This window comes from Polypterus senegalus, chromosome 10 (genome assembly GCF_016835505.1).
Source record: "Polypterus senegalus isolate Bchr_013 chromosome 10, ASM1683550v1, whole genome shotgun sequence".
Classification (NCBI taxonomy): Eukaryota; Metazoa; Chordata; class Cladistia; order Polypteriformes; family Polypteridae; genus Polypterus; species Polypterus senegalus.
In genome coordinates, this window is record NC_053163.1 from 118312026 (window position 1) to 118331104 (window position 19079).

At 38.8% G+C, this 19079-nt stretch overlaps 1 protein-coding gene across 3 annotated transcripts in view; it reads right to left on the minus strand.

The window, feature by feature from the left end:
* Positions 1-7214: 7214 nt before the first annotated feature.
* The window catches only part of hmgxb4a (HMG box domain containing 4a), a 53217-nt gene continuing 41352 nt past the window's right edge, over positions 7215-19079 (minus strand). For all 3 annotated transcript variants that reach the window (XM_039766446.1, XM_039766447.1, XM_039766445.1), the window contains exons 11-13: positions 15479-15648; positions 12226-12348; positions 7215-7414 (exon numbers count right to left, since the gene is read on the minus strand). In XM_039766446.1, the coding sequence (XP_039622380.1) occupies positions 7370-7414; positions 12226-12348; positions 15479-15648 (338 nt within the window). In that variant the 3' untranslated portion in view covers positions 7215-7369. The remainder of the gene's footprint in view (positions 7415-12225; positions 12349-15478; positions 15649-19079) is intronic.

Consider the following 19079-nt stretch of genomic DNA (forward strand, 5'->3'; position numbering starts at 1 on the left):
GCGCCGTGCTGTGGGCTCCTATTTACAATGTCAGAGGCGTGAAGTAAAGCGGATGATTTTAGAAGCGTTTAGCTTCTAAACATTGGATAATGGCAAAGAGCTTTATAAGAGCAGTTAAAAATAGGGAGAACAGAAAATTAGAGAAGAAACCAAACCAAGAAGAACCCGAGTTAGCTGCCAGGAAAGACATAACGTCCGCCATTACCAGGTTGGGTGGTGTTTATTTACTGTTCATTTATGAGGCAATCTACAGTAATTGAATAATACTTTGTGCTGGAGTTTAAAATCGTCATATGTTGAAACTGCAGATTGCTTATATTAAACTTTAATTTTGTTTGAGCAAACCAGGATGAACCATAAGGCAATTTAACTACAGTACATTGAAAGTCTTCTTTCTTACAAATTCTTCCTGCATTGTATCAGTAATTTATAACTTTAATGCACCTATTTCAGTCATTTTAAAACTTAAAGGTAAAGAGAATACAGTGCAGATGCCACAGGATCAAAAGCTGTTTCTGTTACATTATAACATTATAGCAGTCTGAGGATCTGAACCTTGTGGTGGGCCTCTTCGGGACTGGCCATTGAAGGTCTTGGTGGTTACTTTGTGGTCATTTTGGGGGCTTCACACCCTCTCGCCTTGTTTGAGAGTTCAGTTCGTTATTATTGCAATGCACTCTGAGCTAAGTGTGTGTATGAAAATCTGATACACAGAATGGCCTCCTTTTTTATGGTAGGTTCATAACTCCATAGGGTTTGAACCTAACTTCATTACCATGAGTAAAGCATGCTATACTTTCCCTCCTTCTTCTACTATTCTCACTAATTCCGGCATCAGTTGGAAATTCCAAAGGTGCTCGACAAGAATTCTCACGACTTCCTTTTGCTGTTTAAACTGTCTTGAACCTTAGCTATATTCCTGCTCAATTCTAATTTAATTTCACCTATCTTATGGCATCCCCTCAAACCTTTTCTGCATGCCGATGGCATTTTGCTTTACCTTAGTAATAGTGCTGCAGACCGCCATTCCATCTTTAGGTTATTTCATACCTACAAAGGTTAATCTGGCCATATAATTAACTGGACAAACTCCTCTCTGTTCCCTTTGAATCATTTCTGGCTGGGGTCATATCTTCCTTCTAATATTCTCTTTACAAATACCATCAGATATCTGGGTATTCATATTTATAAATCAGTAACTGATATTGCAATATCTATCATGGCATTTTTAATTATGGTTAATTTCTTCCTTTGCATATGATCCCATCTTCCACTTCCTTTCAGTTCTTCTTTGGCCATCTTAAAAATGAATATTGGGCCCTGTATAAACTTCAGATGTTCTCATTGTGCCTTCCCCATCTGTCCAGTACGGGCCAGGATTAGGCCTCCCACTGAAGTAAATGTAGTCGCCCCTCGTAACCTGCCTCAGCTTCTGTTGAATGCTATGCACAGTAGTTTAGATCCGTCCATAGTATATTTGGCTCTTTTATGTAAAGACCTGGTGCCACATGGAACTAGTCCTATAGCTCTAAAACTTACCTCTACATTTTTCTCTCATACTCCAATGTTTCTGATAAGACAGTTTATATTGGCAGTCAGACCATTTCTTTTCCAAAATGGATGACTTGTATAATGACTCTAGATTCTGAATTTTATGGTTCCTAACATGTAGGTTCTCTATTCATCCTTCTTCTTCCTTTTTCTATCTGCGGTTGAGATCGGCCCTTGAAGCATGTGACATTTTCATTTCTTCTTCCTTTCCATGCCAGTATTGACTGTATGTACTCGTTTATGCAAAAAAGCATGCAAACAAATTCCGACACAGGATGTTGGCAGCTTGTTTATCAGAAAGTCATTGTCTCTTCCTTCTGTTCCTTTTGTTTCTACATTTAAATTTGCAGCTCAGCTCCCTTGGATTGTGATCGTCAACGCCTTCTTGCTTCATCAACACCTGCACATGTTTTTGTCTGTTGTCCTGTACTCTCTCAGGATGGTCTTTATCAGCCCCCATCATTTACCACCCAGGTTACAGCTCTGTAGGTGTGGGCCCGATCCGTGTAGTCTTCGTGCTTTGGAATATGCTCTGTTCTCGGTCCTTTTAGAGGATCTGCTATCAGCTGCCTGCCATTGGTGCAGACAACTCTTGGGATTGCTTCAGTGAAGACGGCTTTGTTTAATGCGAGATCACTCAGAAAAAGACTTCTTTTAAATGACTTCTTTGTGTGTTGCAGACAGAAAGTTTTACTTTGAAAAGAAGCCTAACTGGAAGTGTTAGAAATTTTGTTAGTGTAATGGAGTTGTATGCATTTCTTTAATTTCTCCCAAATCCTTCATTTGCTTAATTATGTTGAATTCAGTTTATGATAAAAATTACGTGAAATGATTTTTTTTTCCTGTATTTTACTTATTCATTGTTGACCTCTGTCCATGTTTGGCTGAGGCGGTGTACATAATGCACAAGCTCCTATTTGGATTATTTTACTGTTGTTGTAAAATGTCATTTTTAATATTAATGTGTTTTGTGGTTGCAGCAAGTTTCTGTGTAATTATTTTTATTTTTTGTATCATTTTATTCAGACCTCAGTGGAAAAAAAACCTGAATGGCGTGTTTTTTTTCTCGAATGCAATGGCAGAGCGAAGACCGGCTACATTAGCACGGCAAAGGTTAATAGTAGGGGTAGCCATGTGGCCATTATATGTGAAAGATTTTAAATGTTCTCCACTTTTTAGGGTACAGTTGTTAAAACTACTTTGTCCATAGTGTGGTATGTTGCCGACTTCCTCAGCTTGCCTTCAGGCTCTTTGCTGTGTCCTGTACTACTTCATAGCAAAAAGCATTACTCTGTCTGACACAACAGTGTAGGTGCTTGAAATAATGGCTAGGCTGGGTCCAGGCACAGGCACTGAGCTTAGCTTGGCAGAGTGGATCTTCCATCTAGTTTAGGATGTCTGGCTCCAAGGCTCTATGGAGAGTGGGTTCCAGGGTACAGAAAGTTTGTGAGCTTTTTGTTACTCAGAGAGTGGGTGGCTTCTCACCCCAGCCCCTGAGAGTGCAGCTTGTCAGCTCCCCAAAGACCACAGATTGCCAGTCCCCCAACACAAGAGGTCCCTGAAAAGACCAAAGAGATAAACGCACCTAGTTTTGAAGGAACTGAAAAGCACCAGGCTCCTGATGCTCTGCATATTCATTTAATTATCATAACTATTGTGGGGTACAGCCCGGACACAGACAGGCAGACATGATGTTGATCAGGACACACACGTTTATCTACAATATTATTTACAGTATAGTGCGCAAACCCAGTGCCGCAGCACTAATCACCCCTCAAGTCCAGGCCTTCTCACAATGTCTTCTCTGGTCCGCCTCCACTCCTCTCCTCTCTTCTCCTTCAAACTCTGTCCTCTTCCACCTGACTCCAGCCATCGAATGGATGGAGGCGGCCCCTTTTATGCAAGCCCGGATGGGCTCCAGGTGCTTCCTGACACTCCTCCGCGGACACTCCTCTGTGTGGCGTAAGTACCGGCTGTGCACCTGGAAGCACTCCAGGTGTCCCCAGTCTTCTTCCCCTCAGCACTTCCGGGTGTGGCAGAAGTGCTGAGGTCCAGGGCTCCGAAGGCCCCCTACAGGGTTGAGCTTCCAAGCTCCCTACCCATGGTCCCCAAAGCAACCAGGGCAGTCACCCACACATGGTCTGGGGAAGGCGCAAGCCCTCCTCTGGTCCTCCTGGGCGTCCCGGCTAGGTCACCTCCCCAGCAGTCTCTGACAATATTCATGGTGGCTCCAAAATCCACACTAACCCCTACTCTCTCTTCAGTTCTTTTTCAAGTTTTCTGTGGTGGTAACCTGCACCACCACCACCTAATCAAAGCACCATGATGTCCCTACATGGATGGGTTAAAGGCCAGAAGTCCACGTGACCGTCATTATCAAGTCCTTCCATGAGAACCCTGAATACAATGAGGACTGATCATTTATGTTAGGTAGAATGCCTAAAGGGGCCTGGGCGGTCTCGTGGCCTTGGAACCCCTGCAGATTTTATTTTTTATCCACCCATCTGGAGGTTTTTTTTGTTTTTTCTGTCCTCCCTGGCCATCAGACCTTACTTTTATTCTATGTTAATTAGTGTTCTCTAATTTTAATTCTTACTTTGTCTGTTTTCTCTTTCCTCATCATGTAAAGCACTTTGTAACATCTTGTGATAAGACAAAGGTCCCATGCAGTTACAGACCCAGTGTCTGCTAATGGGTGCCTTATTTTGTCCATCACATCCAACCAGCCAGAGACCAGTTTGTGATTAAAAGCATAACATTAATGTCCATTTGGGCACTTTTTTGGCGGAAGTGTTAGATTAACTCTGATTTACACTATTGGGAGAACTGCCTTTTGGCCATTCACTTTACTGTTAACTCAGGAATGCAGGCAGTGGGGGTGACTCCCCATTACATCTGTTGTCTTAACAGACTTTATGCACCACAAAAAGCGCAGAAAAACAGGCAATGCCCACTTTGTGCCCTCATTCATGAGGTTCTCAAGGACTGGGCACACCATAGATGATACTACAGAGTTACTGAAAGCAAACAAAGTTTTTATGCATTGAATGTAACTTGTAGAGATGATATTCATGCAGATGTTCACAAATATTGGACCACACTTCTCAGTTTTTATGAATGCTTCCATTTTATTGGCAGTCATAACATAAGAAAAATTACACTGGGCTTTCTTTCTTGTCTTTGTGTTGTTGGTTTAAAAATATCAGTGTAGGATGATAAGGAAAAAAGCACATCATACTTGACCTTAAAATGGCTTGAAGTCAAGCATTTATACATTGTAACTTACATTACTGTGAACATCTCTAGGTTACTTAGTGTTAGAGGTTTATGAACTTGGAACTTGAGAAGTTCTGTAGTTAACAATTTTTCTTTTCCTTTTGCCTCTCATGACAAAATATTCTTAATAATTTAAGTGTGGTTTAGTATTCTTTTTAACATTTTCAATGGACTGTATAGCCTTTAATCTCTTATAATTTTGTAACAAACATATCCAATTAACAAAAACAATAGTGGAAGTAACAATACAACAGCCTTAGATGTGCTATAAAAAACCCTGTCTCTGATAAGATAAAAAAACTGATGGTGAAAAATGGCAGAATTTAAATGTCACATATTATTCATTCTTTCCTTTTTCAAAGAACAGTTTAGCTTAGTAGCAAAGTAAAAAATGTTAAGAAAATCCCCTGAACCCTTCTCTCTAGTGCTTAAATATTTTACAGAGCCATCCATAATTTGTGGGACGGAGTTATTTACCATCTGATTGGTTAGGTTGTTTGTATTCTAATTGGCTATTACAATAGTCTATCTTATGCCAACAGCAGGGGCCACTCGCCTTCTCTTTCTGTTCTTGATCCAAGTTATGGCCTCACCACTTTAGCTCAGGATGGTCTGTCTGAAGTGGTACAACATTTGTATATTGTTTTAAAAGTTATGAACTACACACCATGTGTGTATTTCTTCTTTTTTTATTTCTGCGCTCCCAAGCCATGTTTGGAGTGCCAAAGCAGGTCACTCCCTCGACAGACTCATTCAACAGGTTAAAAGTGACTTTGAAAAATGAAGACAATCAGTTTGTTGGTGATAAATAACACATTATCTATATTTGTTGTTTTTAATTTAAGCAATACTGTTTTGGAAATGGCAGCAAAATATATAAATTCAGCAGTCTACTTGCAATGGAAATTTAAAATTGATATTTAATTATAAACAAATTATTGCTTTGCCTTAGAATGTGAATGCAGGATTTACTTTACCTGTCTTTAGTACCACAGCAGCCGAAGAAATGATCAGTGGCACCTGTAACTTCAACAAGTGCCCTTTATGTTTAGCAGTAATGCTGTTTTTGTTTTCAGCTGAACTTACTGTGATATTCCTGAATGCACTGTTCTGAATGAAAACATGAGATTTTTTCTCAAAACACACGGGCAAGTACTATATAAAAAATATTACTTTTGGGTAGAGTATTCCTTTAAAGCAAAATTCATTATGCATATGTTAATCACTCTGCAATCTTTATTTCAACACTCCTTTCAACACACCTGTCATTCTTGTTATTAACTTATTTTAGTTAAAAGTCAATTAACTAAAATTGCCCAGCAGCGAATGGTTTTATTTTTGTGTGACTCATCAGGTGTGTAATGGTACTCAATAAATTCTTCTTTCAGTCCCTGGAAAACCCATTTCCTGAGTCCTTACACTATTTTTATATTGTGAATGCACTTGTTTAAAAAGCCAAAATATGTTCCATAATTGAACATCGCTGTGAACTCTTTACTGGTGTTCCGTACTGACCTGAATTCAGGACAAGTGCAGACTTCAGCTGTATTAATATTTAACGTCATTAATTACAATTTAATGCAATTTACCTTAGTATTTTGTGTTCTTGTCCACTTTGTAAAAGTGCCTCATTACATTATTGTCTATGAGAGAGGCTATAACAACAACACAACATAATATTCTCAAATTTGAATAGTCCAATTCGTGGGCGCAGCAGGATACAGTCTATCCCTATAACACTGACTGTCAGCTGCAGGATCCATTCAAAACAACATACTGCTAACTCACACAGGGAAAATTTACAGTCACCAGTCAAACTACTACAAATATCTTTGAGATGTGAGAATAAAAGCTGAGCGCCTGGAGAAAAACCCAGGATACAAAAACCAATGAAGTTTATACACAGTACTAACCACCACATACAAACTCATACAAATGTCTACAGAAATAGTGCAAGAAAAATTTAAGATGATATGCTACAACTAATTTAAGTGTTTGTTTTATTTCAATTTTTTAAAAACATTTTAAAAGCAAAATAAGAAACAAGTTGAAACTTTAAATGCTGAACAGATGAGGAAAGTCAAAATATTCCTGAAATCTCATATGAAACATCATCATCAACATTTGTCTCCTTTGCAGACAGTTTAAACACAGACAATTGACGTTGATCAGCTGTGTAATTCATTATTTGAAAAGACCACATAATTTCTGAGTACTGATACATAAACAAGAACAACAAAACAGCCATCCTCTGGTCTGTCCCGGTGACCTCAGCTCCCAATGGCCCTCATCCATTCCTCATTATTCTTGGCACTTTAAAACTCCCCATCATTGGCAGCTTATTAAAATGTATAAAGTTTTCAGAGAAAAAAGTCCTTTTTAAAAAAACATATGCCATCGACATATAAAAAAGTTGGTTTGTTTTTCCAATAAAACAGTCGTGTCACATTTTAAAGTAAATTTAAAAATATAAAATAGATTTCTTTTTTCCATTATCTACACAAAAGCTGAAGGTATGTCGTCCTCCAAGCCGTCACTGTTGTCAGAGGCCTGGCATGATGTATGCAATGTTGTCCAAGGTATTTGACTGGAGCAACAGAAGAGAAACAAATATGGAAGCATAAATGAAAATGAGACACATAAACAGAACAACAGCTTCATAAATTCTTTATTCTAAAAGAAACTTCTTTGTTCAAAGCCATAAAAGAAAAACAATACACATTGAATTAGCTGTGTGTTTCTGTTCTCAACAAAATATTCCCTTTAATAATCGCAGTTCAGTATTTATTTTTATATTTTTATTTCTGATCAACATTTAACATATTTATAGGAATCATGCACACAAAAATGTTACAGCCTGATATAAGGAAGAGATTTACAACACTTTTCTGCTAAATTTTGAGATCACGCATTTGTAAAGTACTAATGGATGTTGTAAGAGGTATGTTAGTGTTCACTGGAATTCTGATGAAAATTAAAACTTTAGTGTTACTGGGGGTATCTTTTATAATGTTTTAATTACTCGTCTACTCCTTAGAAGACCACTGCTTATGCTCATTGTCTCATTCAGTCCAGAAAAGTATACTTCCAGATGTTAATATGCAGCCTGACCATACCATTCCTCTCCAAGAAGTTTGACAAAATGTCCAGTATGAAACACCCAAATCCCTTCTTCAACTGACATTTACTGTCAGATGCATTTTTTGTAATTAATAAACACCTCTGGTTAAACCAGTTTGTGCTTTTATCCACTGTTGCCCAAGCTAATGAGATTTTTGTCTGCCAGTTCTGTGCCAACATCAATGCAATCACTATCTATACTAATAAAAGGCAAAGCCCTCATTGACTCACTCACTCACTGACTGACTCATCACTAATTCTCCAGCTTCCCGTGTAGGTCAAAGGCTAAAATTTGGCAGGCTCATTCCTTACAGCTTACTTACAAAAGTTGGGCAGGTTTCATTACGAAATTCTATGCGTAATGGTCATAACTGGAACCTATTTTTTCGTCCATATACTATAATAGACTTCTGCTCGATGCCCGTGGGAGGCGGAGTTACACCTCCCATGTAATTTAGTGCCTGCCCATATAAGGCCGTCCGTCAGTGGCAATCCAATAGAAACACTGCCGCTAAATATTCACGGGTGAAGGACTGTGCTTATGCAGAGGAAAATGAGATGGTCAGGGTGGTGTTTGGCACAAACTCAGCGAAACTGCGAGAGAAACATTTAAGTGCCGGGTCTTAGCTAACATTAAATACAGCCGTGGACATCGCACGAGATAGAACCAGCACAGCTGGGAACCTTCAATGCATGTACACCGAGTGGCTCACGTGAAATGACACAGTACACAGACAAAAAGCAACAGTTCCAAAGAGTGCTGAACAAAAACCGAATTACACAATTGAGAAGGCAGCAAAAAAATATGAAGCGTCTGATACATACAGGCATATTCATAAGTGCAGCTACTGCGGAAAAAAAGCACACGGCAGAAAAAGTCAATGTCCCGCTAAAGGAAGACAGTGTAAAAAAAAACCCATGCATGCAGTGTGTCACGTCTCAGATAAAGAGGAAGACAAGCTGTTTATGGATGCAGTAAGAAACGAATCGATGAATGGAACCTGTTATCTTTACAACGATTGACAAACATGGAATGTAACTTGAACACAACACATCCTACAAATACGAACCTGACTGAAAGAAATAACGATAATCAAATCCTTGATGACAGCAACACTCATAACACTCACAAAACAATTACTGTATATTGACAATCATGTTATGTTATTTTTAAAATGTTCCCTTTTCTTTTTCATAACTTCTTTAACACACTACTTCTCGCGGTATATATATATATATATATATATATATATATATATATATATATATATATATATATATATATATATATACCCCGATCTACATACTCTCAAATAGACAAACCACACGCCGTGGCGCAATGGTAGAGGCTTCACCTCTAGCGCCGACATCCAAGGTTCAATTCCCGAGAGGGGGTGCACTGAGTATGTACGCGTGCTTCCCGATTCATTTTACCCTCGCATCCCCTTGGTTTGAGACGTATGAAAAAATATGCGGTTAACGCAGAAAGAAAGATCACCAATTGAAGCTTTATGAATAATGGATACAAAGCGCGTTGCTAAGACTGATCGGAGGCAAATTTCACTTCAAAAGACTATCCGACGGAAGCCTTGATAAAAGCGTGGTCTTGTGCAAACTGTGAAAATGCGAATCTGATTGAAAGAAATTATAATCAAATCCTTGATGACAGCAACACTCATAACGGTCACAAAACTATTACTTTCACAATTATGTTACGTTATTTTTAAAATGTTTCCTTTTCTTAGCACAAGCACAGCTGAGAAGCTTCGATGCATGTACTCCATAATGCGTTAAAAATAATGCATTTAATCACACTTTCAATTCCAAGCAAAGGGGAACTTTTGTCAATGCATGATTTCCTGGTACATCGATTACATTGATGCACACATCAGAGCTACAAAAATGTTAGAGTCGGAATAAAGCGCGTTCCTATGACTGATCGGAGGAAAATTTCATTTCAAAAGACTACCCGACGGAAGCCTTGATAAAAGCATGGTTTTGTGCACACTGAAAAGCAAGCAAAATTAGATGCATTACAGAAAGCGGACTTTGTGGCTCTTACTGGGGATCATTGGACTTCCGTGACCGTTAGTAATTCTAATTACATCTAATTACAAAATGTTCAATGATCACACTGTTTTAGCCTAATGTACAAAATAATTTTGGCTAAGGTTACACAGAATTTAAAGGTGAAGCTGGTCAAATTACCTTTTATGTTTCTGCCTTATTTTTTTAAGAAGAAAAACTGCACTTTATCTTGAAATTTTTGTTATTATTATTTAAAGACAATACCATTCTGAAAATGTACTTAAAATACCACTTTATTTTCAAGTCTGCCCAATTTTAGCCAGGGATGATATTTTTGTTTCTGTTTTAAATTGAAATGCAGTTTAAAAGCATTTTTTTTTTCATAAATTAAAAGAGCTTGAGTTTACAATATTCATGTCCATGTCTATTATTTGATTCTGTCGCCCACTAAAACCCTTTTAAATTAGAAAAAAACATTTGCGATTTGGGGCAAATTTTCATGTGTGATTACATACGATTAATCAAGATTAATTCTTACACAGCCACTAATTAATTAGATTAATTTTTTAATCGAGTTCCACCCCTAATATATATATATATATATATATGCCAGCAACATTCATGACAATGACAACACAATTACATTGTCAATCATGTTACGTTATTATTAAAATTGATTTACCTCAAGCAAGGATTGTCAAACTCATCCTGGAGAATTGCGGTGGCTGCTGGTTTTCGTTCTGGCCACTTTAATTAGCGACCCATTACTGCTTCTCATGGAATGCATGGCTTTTTTTGCCTTAATTTTTTACATAACCAGTAGCCAAACACTCACTTTGCATTTCATTATTTTTGGCTGCTTGTTAAGGAAAAAAAATAAAGGACACACAACCTTAATAAATAAGTGAATTAAAATTAGGCAAGTTACATATACAGTAGATCCCATTGCTTCTTTTCTTGAATATATGGGTCTTCAGTTTTGGTCCGGAAGGGCTGCAGGTTTTCAGTTCAACTGCTGGATACCCCAGGGGCCGCAAGAGGGTGCTGCAAGGAGGACCGAGGACTCATTTGTGCCCTATGACCCGGAAGCTCGTCATAGAAAGAGCGCCCTCCCTGCACAAGGCTTCCGGGTGAAGAAAAGAACTTTTACTTGACCCGGAAGTGATTGAGGATCACATGGACTGGGGATTGAGAACACTTCCGGGTCAGGGAATATAAAAGGACTGTGGGAGCTCCCAGATGGCGACCTGAGCTGGGTGGAAGGGTGGCAACGCGTCTGGGAGCTGGAGGATTGGTTTATTATTGTGATTAGTGACTGATTTATATGAGTATTGCGGTGGAGAGTGTGCTTTGTGCACTGTGGTGAATTAATAAAGTCAACTGTTGGACTTTTACCTGGTGTTTGGAGTCGTGGACAGGGTTTCAAGGGAGCGAGAGCGCCCCCTATCGACCACACCTGATACTTCCCGTCTTGCTATATGGTTGCGAGACATGGACGCTATCCAGTGACCTGAGACGAAGGCTGGACTCCTTTGGTACTGTGTCTCTCCGGAAAATCCTTGGGTACCGCTAGTTTGAGTTTGTGTCGAATGAGCGGTTGCTCAAGGAGTCCCGAATGAGGCACATTACCTGCACTGTGAGGGAGCATCAGTTACGGCAATACGGCCATGTAGCGTGTTTCCCCGAGGGTGATCCAGCTCATAAGATCCTCATTGTTGGGGACCCGAGTGGCTGGACCAGGCCAAGGGGTCACCCATGTAACACCTGGCTGCAGCATGTAGCGGGTCATTTCGGGAGGGTGGGACTGGACCGCATGTGTGCCTGGGGGGTTGCCAACCGAGATCCTGAGTTGTTTTGTCATGTAGTGGGTGCAGCAACACACTGTACCAGTGCATGCTCCCCAACTTGACTTTGATAACTGATGCTACCCAAGTTCACTAGAGTAACTGGTTACAAAAAGAATAAAAATTTGAATACAGTTGTTTAAAATGAAAATCAGCCATTAACAGTTCTGAGTCTTAACTCCAGAAATAATAAATAGCTTCTAATTAAGAAATTGACTGAGGTAAAATCCTTCAGAGACTGTGGCCAACTGATTTAGGACTTCAGGTTCTGTTTGCCTTTTTTTCTTTGTATAGTTTTCTGCTTGTTTAGTTTACAAAACTCTAAGCTAAATGATAGTATTTTACAATAATTCAAATAAAATGTATGTTATGTAAAAACATAGTATTTACAAAAAAAAATACTCACTAGTACTGGTCTAGGACATCCATTCAGTTCAGGAACTTGAGCTGTCAGGCAGGCCAGAGGTCCAAGAGCACAAAGAATTGAATCAAGTAATACAGAAAGGCTACCAGATACTGCAACCATACCCTGTGCACAACAAACAACAGAGAAAAAGAATCTTGAGAAGTGCATTTTAGTTAACTGTAGACTCTAAAGTGGTTACTGTATTTCAAGGGTATACTGCAATGCTGCTTCAATAGGATCCACCTTTCTGCAACACTGTACTTGAACAAGCAGGCCTGAAAAATGAATGTGTGGACTGAAGAATAACTGGATAACTAGAGTGGCTCCTGTGGTCTCATAACTTAACTTGTTATATTTCATGTACGGATTGACTACCGGGTTAAATAATTTAAAAATGCAAAAGCTAAACAAAACAATTTCAGAAATCATACCTTCAGCTGCACAAATCAAGAGTAAGTTTGCCATGAAAAAGTGGTCATACATCATGATACAGAAACAGCATAGCTTAATTTTATGATACAAAATCCTACAACAGAAAGAGTGCAGTACAGTGCAAGCTTTATAAGACTAGCAAGCTGTATGTGTGGCTATTTCACACCACAAGGCACTGTACAGTAAGGTTTCCAAAAAGTTCCTCTGATGAACAGAGGATTTACATTGTCAGAACAATAAAAGGCTGACAAAATTTAAGTACACTGTAAATAAGAAAGCAAAGGAGAACATAAAGGTTGTTATCTTGGTTATTTTCATTTATCAATTTTATTTTTACATGGTATCCCTCTAGCTTAATGTTTACCTCCAAAAATAAACATAAGTTTACCAATCACAAAATGTGTCCTGTGATTAATAAAATGTAAACCTAAATTCAAATGGAGGCCAATCTGTTGCCATAGGTGAATCAATTCCGCTATATTCTTAAATAGCTTAATCCAAGAAAAGGTTAGAAAAATCTGAAGTCAATCATTTTCAAAATCAGGGAGAAAGCAGAATTAAACCCTGAAAAGTGATATCATCTAGTCACAGACTACCCATCAAGTGCACCCAGCTTATTTAGAAATGTCAGGTAACAAGTAAACCAGAGTACTCAGAGAAAATCCAAGCTAATATACATTACATAAAATAAAGGCTTAAGGCAAAATAATTATTAAGTTCACCTGTATTACGTTTTTGCAGAAACTGAAAAAGAGAAACAGAGTTTAGTTTAATCCTGTATGCTATTTACACTGCAAAAAATTAAATCTAAGCCAAGTGAGAAGTATTTAAATCTTGTGTCAGAGATGACTGGGGTGGCGACCCGGCTGGGACACCCAGGAAGACCGGAAGAGGGCTTACGTCCACCTCAGACCACGTGGGGGAGACCACCCTGGTTCCTTTGGGTTCCATGGGTAAAGAGCTTTGAAGCTCTACCCTGTAGGGGCCCGTGGTCACCACCAGGAGGCGCCCCTGTGCCTTGGGAGCCCAGGACCTCTGCACTTCCGCCACACCCGGAAGTGCCGGGGGGAAGAGAAGCGCGGACACCCGGAGTGCCTCCAGGTACGCAGCTGGCACTTCCGCCACACTGGGGAGTGCCGGTGGAAGATTGCCAGGAAGCACCTGGAGCACATCCGGGTGCATATAAAAGGGGCCACCTCCCTTCAGACAATGGCTGGAGTTGGGAGGTAAAGGAGACAAGGTCTTAGGAGGAGGCAAACAGGCGGCCTGAAGAAGGAAGGCATTGTTGTGGCCAGGACTTTTGGGGACCTTGTAAATAATGGACTGTGTAAATAAACGTGTGTTGAGTGACATTAACGTGCCCGCCTGTCTGTGTCCGGGCCGGCTTTCACACATGACATTAAGTCTACCTTTCTTACTGTAGGAATTACTGACTTATCCAAAAATGTGTATTTACAATTATTTAGCTTACTTTAAGAAATCTTTTCAAATAAATTTTGCTTACCCCTTTGGCAGATTTATTTGCTAAATATAAGCAAAACAACTCCTATTTAAAGTTTTTTGTTTGTTTTTTTGCATATGCATTTTGCAGTGCACTGACTCAGCCTCTGCTGGGAAAGGAAAGAAATGAGATTTCGGAAATAGGTAATAGTAGCTGTGCTACCCAACATTGTCCAGGAGAATTTCTGTCCAGGAGACGTTGGGCCTCAGTTATAGTTCCATTGGTTAACTGGATGTATCAGTAGTAGAATGTAACTAGCTAAGCACTTTTCTGTATACAATATTTGTATTTTTTAACAAGTATGAACAATTGTGTCTTTGGGTCCAATAATAAATGTTTAGGAATTTTAGAATGCTTCTGGTGCATGCATGTTGATATTGCTTTCCACTAGCAAACCTGGATGCCAACTAAAGTTATACTCTATTTTGGTAATAGCTGTTATTTAGTCGCTGCCCATCTTGTGTCCAATCAAAGGACTGCAGAGTAGCTATATTTTTAAACTTTAAAATGTGCATAACACTCATCGTTGATTGGTATTGTGACCTTCATCACAATATGCTGGTGGACAACAGCTGAGTTTGCTTGTGAATATGTCACATTTTACGTCCAAGTTTGCTACACCAAAACTTACAAAAAACAGGTATTTGTGTGTGGGAGTCCTTTAAGGTTGGGGATGGGGAAGGAGGAACACTGCATACACTGGTTTTGACAACACATTTCTCAGAAAGGAGTCCAGATTAAAATAAACGGGGGAAAAGTGTCTTGTAAATACAGTATGTCTAAACACAATCTAAGATGAGACAAAAAGACTAAGATAATTGCTGTGAGACAGAGAAATTGCTACCTTTGATGACATGCCACATTTGCCGATGTTACTATTTAAACTCTGTGAGCACTGAAGAAATTACCTGAAGCAGTGCACTGGCTGATGTAACTTTTAGTCCGTATTAACTTCCAACTTAGAATATTGAGATAAATACTGACTTCCCTTCTTCAAATTCAGAAGATTAAGAAAGTTCTAAGATGTTCATATAATACAGAAAATTAAAATATATCTGAACACTCTTTACAGGGGACACACATTTATTGTACCAAAACAAAAGCAGTAAAGTAACTTGGTTTTAGGCTTACTGATTCAGTCTACACTAGCTTTTAGGTGTTTTTCCTATTTCTCAGATTCTGGATATCACTGTCTGTAATACTGACTTCATTTAATTTTACTAGATTTAAAAACAAAACAAAACATGGTCTACATTCTAGCATAATCTGACCTCCAATTTCAATTTAATAAATTCAGAAAAACAGTAAGTTATGCCTGACCTCAGTTTCTTGCAAACGATGTCCAATGAGGCTTAGAGATTCACCAAGCAATTGTAGGTGTGCTGCTACATCTATTGGGTCTACATCTGGAACACGGGCTGGTGACATAGACATGGACACACTTCCTGTAGGAGACTTCCTACATGGTGAGGTTACACGAGGTGAAGGAACTAAAAGATAAGCAGAAGATGCCCATTAAACAGGTATCAAACAGCAAGCTACTTTCTTCTGTTTAAATATTTTATCAAAGAATAATATTTACGTAATTCTACATGGGCACACAATTTATACTTAATTCACAGAAAGCAATGTAAAACTGCACTTTAATAATTGCTAAATATTTTGAAGGTAAACCCTTTAGCCATTAGATATCTAAATCAGAGCAATCTAAATTATCAACACAACAATGTTATTATATTTGCTTTTAGGCACACATCTTAACAGCGATTCTTACTGTTGGAGGAATGTCTAAAAAACACTTCTGGTAAAAATATATGACACAGCTAATGATAAAACTATAGCATCTTTACACATGTGTGTCCTTAGGTGCATTCCACTTAACATTGATGATATACAGTAGACCCCTGTAGTTCACGGATTTTTCCTTAGAACCTAACTATTAATTGTTAGTGGAAAGCGCAAATATCCTCCTCAATTTGTATGGCTTTTTTCGTAGCAATACTGTGCTGTAGAGAGAACAGGAAGCAACCGCTGAGGGAAACCCAGTTTGGGATGGTGAAAGTAGCCATTCCGAAAGCATTAATCATTTCTCCTTGCTGCTGGTTGACTGCTGCCCTATGACGTGTCTCCAGGTGAGTGTCCACGCATTTTCCACCACTGAGGGAATGCGGTTTGGGATGGTGAAAGTAGCCAATCCAAGAGCGTTATTCATTTCTCCTTGCTGCTGGTTTACTGCTGCCCTGTGACGTGTCTCCAGGTGAGTGTCCATGTGTTTTTTCCACCACTGAGTACCCGTACATTTTAATGTATTTTAATTAAATTATTATGTATTTACTCTACTTATAACAAAGAAAATGTCAGCACATACCAAAGAAAACACGCATGAGTTACAGTACATATAGTGGTAACATCAGTATTTTACATTCTAGCAGCGCGGGAGACAAAGCAGTACAGTACTGCACAGTATATGGGTTTACCTTTACATTCTGTTTTTAGGTAATGTACTAAGGTAATTTTTTAGGTAATGTATTAAGCTGAGTATGCAACAAAATGAAAGTGCTTTGGGGGCATACTGTATTTAGGGATTAAACTATAAAAATAGGCATTTGAAAGGCATTTTTTAACCACATTCAAAAGTCACGGTTTGTCACAATTTGTGGGTGCTCTAGTAACGTAACCCCCGTGAATTTTGGGGGTGTATTGTATCTAATTATAAAACCATAGCTCACTGTGCCAAGTTTGAACAATTGTGTCTTTGGGTCCAATAATAAACGTTTAGGAATGTTAGAATACTTCTGGTGCATGCATGTTGATATTGTTTTCCAGTAGCAAACTTGGATGCCAACTAAAGTTATACTCTATTTTGGTAATAGCTGTTATTTAGTCACTGCCCATCTTGTGTCCAATCAAAGGACTGCAGAGTAGCTATTATGCAATATAATCTCCACTTTCGGTTTCACAATGAAACCTCAACTTTGTGCTACTTACACCCCTACTCCATATCAATCATCGTTTTTCTTTGCTATCTAATCAACATTTAAATGTTAGTGTCTTTAAGCTAATTCAGGATATTAATGCAAATTCCAATATGAACCCCCAATTAGGCGATTTGTTCCCCCCTTAAAATCAGTGTAAACCCCCACTATAGATGCCCCTTTTGCTTCTGAACTAAATTTAGTTGACTCCCCTTGGTAACTACACCCCACGGAATTTTCCTTTTTACTCTGCCAGGCAGACAAGACTATATCCTTGTTTCATATTTGCTGGCTTTTTCTGTTTTAAATGCCTGGCTTGCATAAGCTTCTCTCTTGGATCAAAAGTGTGTTCCTCCCAATTTTATTTCTCACCAGCACCCTTCCTTGCAACTCTCTGCCATTTTAGTAGAGTCATGTGAAAAACAAAGTACATCCCATTGCCGACTTTTTCAACAGGCAAACATTATATCTTAATGCAAGCAGTGAGTAAGGATGATATACCTGTACTTGAACAGACGGCACACAAAGCTTACACATTCTCATTACCTAAATTAACAAAAATGCATATTTGTCATGTGGAAAAAGTAACTACACCTCTACATGTATCACCACTCTAAATCCATGAATCTAGAATCAGGTTTTCTAGATTAGGGGCTAACGATTACATCATCATTAGTGAGTATACAGGTGGACCCTGTCTTACTTAAACCACAGCTATTGAGGGTCTGGTATTCTTTTTGCTATTGACATGTTTCGTGTCATCATACCAAGATAAAAAGAGCTCTCTAAGGCCCTCTGAAATAAAGTTGAGGATGCCTATGAGTCTAGTGTGGGATTTAAAAAGACTGCCAATTTCAAGTCAATCATTCCACTTTAAGGAAAATCATCTACAGTGGCGTGGATTTCAAATGACTGCTAATCTGTCCAAGACCGAACAACCCAGCAAATCCAGCCGAAGTACTAACCATTTGGTAGTAAAAGAAATCTCCAAGAACACAAATATCAAACTGTGTCATTTGCAGGTAATTCTTGCAAAAGTTGGTGTCAAAATTTCTGCAAGTGCAATCAGAAATGGACTGCACAAAGCCCCAATTCGGATACCATTGAAATGCTGCAGGGGCTTTGAAATGGGCAGTACATGCAAGAAAGTTCACAAACACCTTGCAAGTAAAGGAATTTTGCAGTAGTCAAAAATTTCCTGAGTTGATTTCAGAGACTGGTGAGCAGTTGTGCAAAACATCTACAAGAAGTCACTTCTGCTAAAGAGGGCAATATCAGCTTCTAAGGTCAGGGGTGTACTTACTTTTTCCACAGCAGATCATAATATCTATTGAGATTTTCAATGAATAAATTATTGAAATTGTGATTTTTTTTCTTGTGTTTTTATTCAAAAACAACATCATCATCAATAATAACATTTATTTTTATATTGGGTAAAGTCGATCCTGGAGGGACACAGTGGTTTAATTAGGAAACGATACTTACCAATAATTTAATTTCATGGCTTGCTAATGCTTTAACTCTGCCAAGTCAGGTCATTCTCATCTATACTAATAAAAGGCAAAGCCCTCACTGACTGACTGACTGACTGACTCACTGACTCATCACTAATTCTCCAACTTCCCATGTAGGTAAAAAGCTGAAATTTGGCAGGCTTATTCCTTACAGCTTACTTACAAAAGTTAAGCAGGTTTCATTTTGAAATTCTACACGTAACGATCATAACGGTCGATAACGGTCGACAACGTGCGCCATGTTGAACTTTCTTATTTACGGCCCCATCTTCACGAAATTTGGTAGGTGGCTTCCCTGCACTAACCGAAACCGATGTACTTACTTATTTCGGTGGTATGACGCCACTGTTGGCCGCCATATTGAATTTTCAAAACGTCACTAATTCTCCAACTTCCCGTGTAAGTAGAAGGCTGAAATTTGGGAGGCCCATT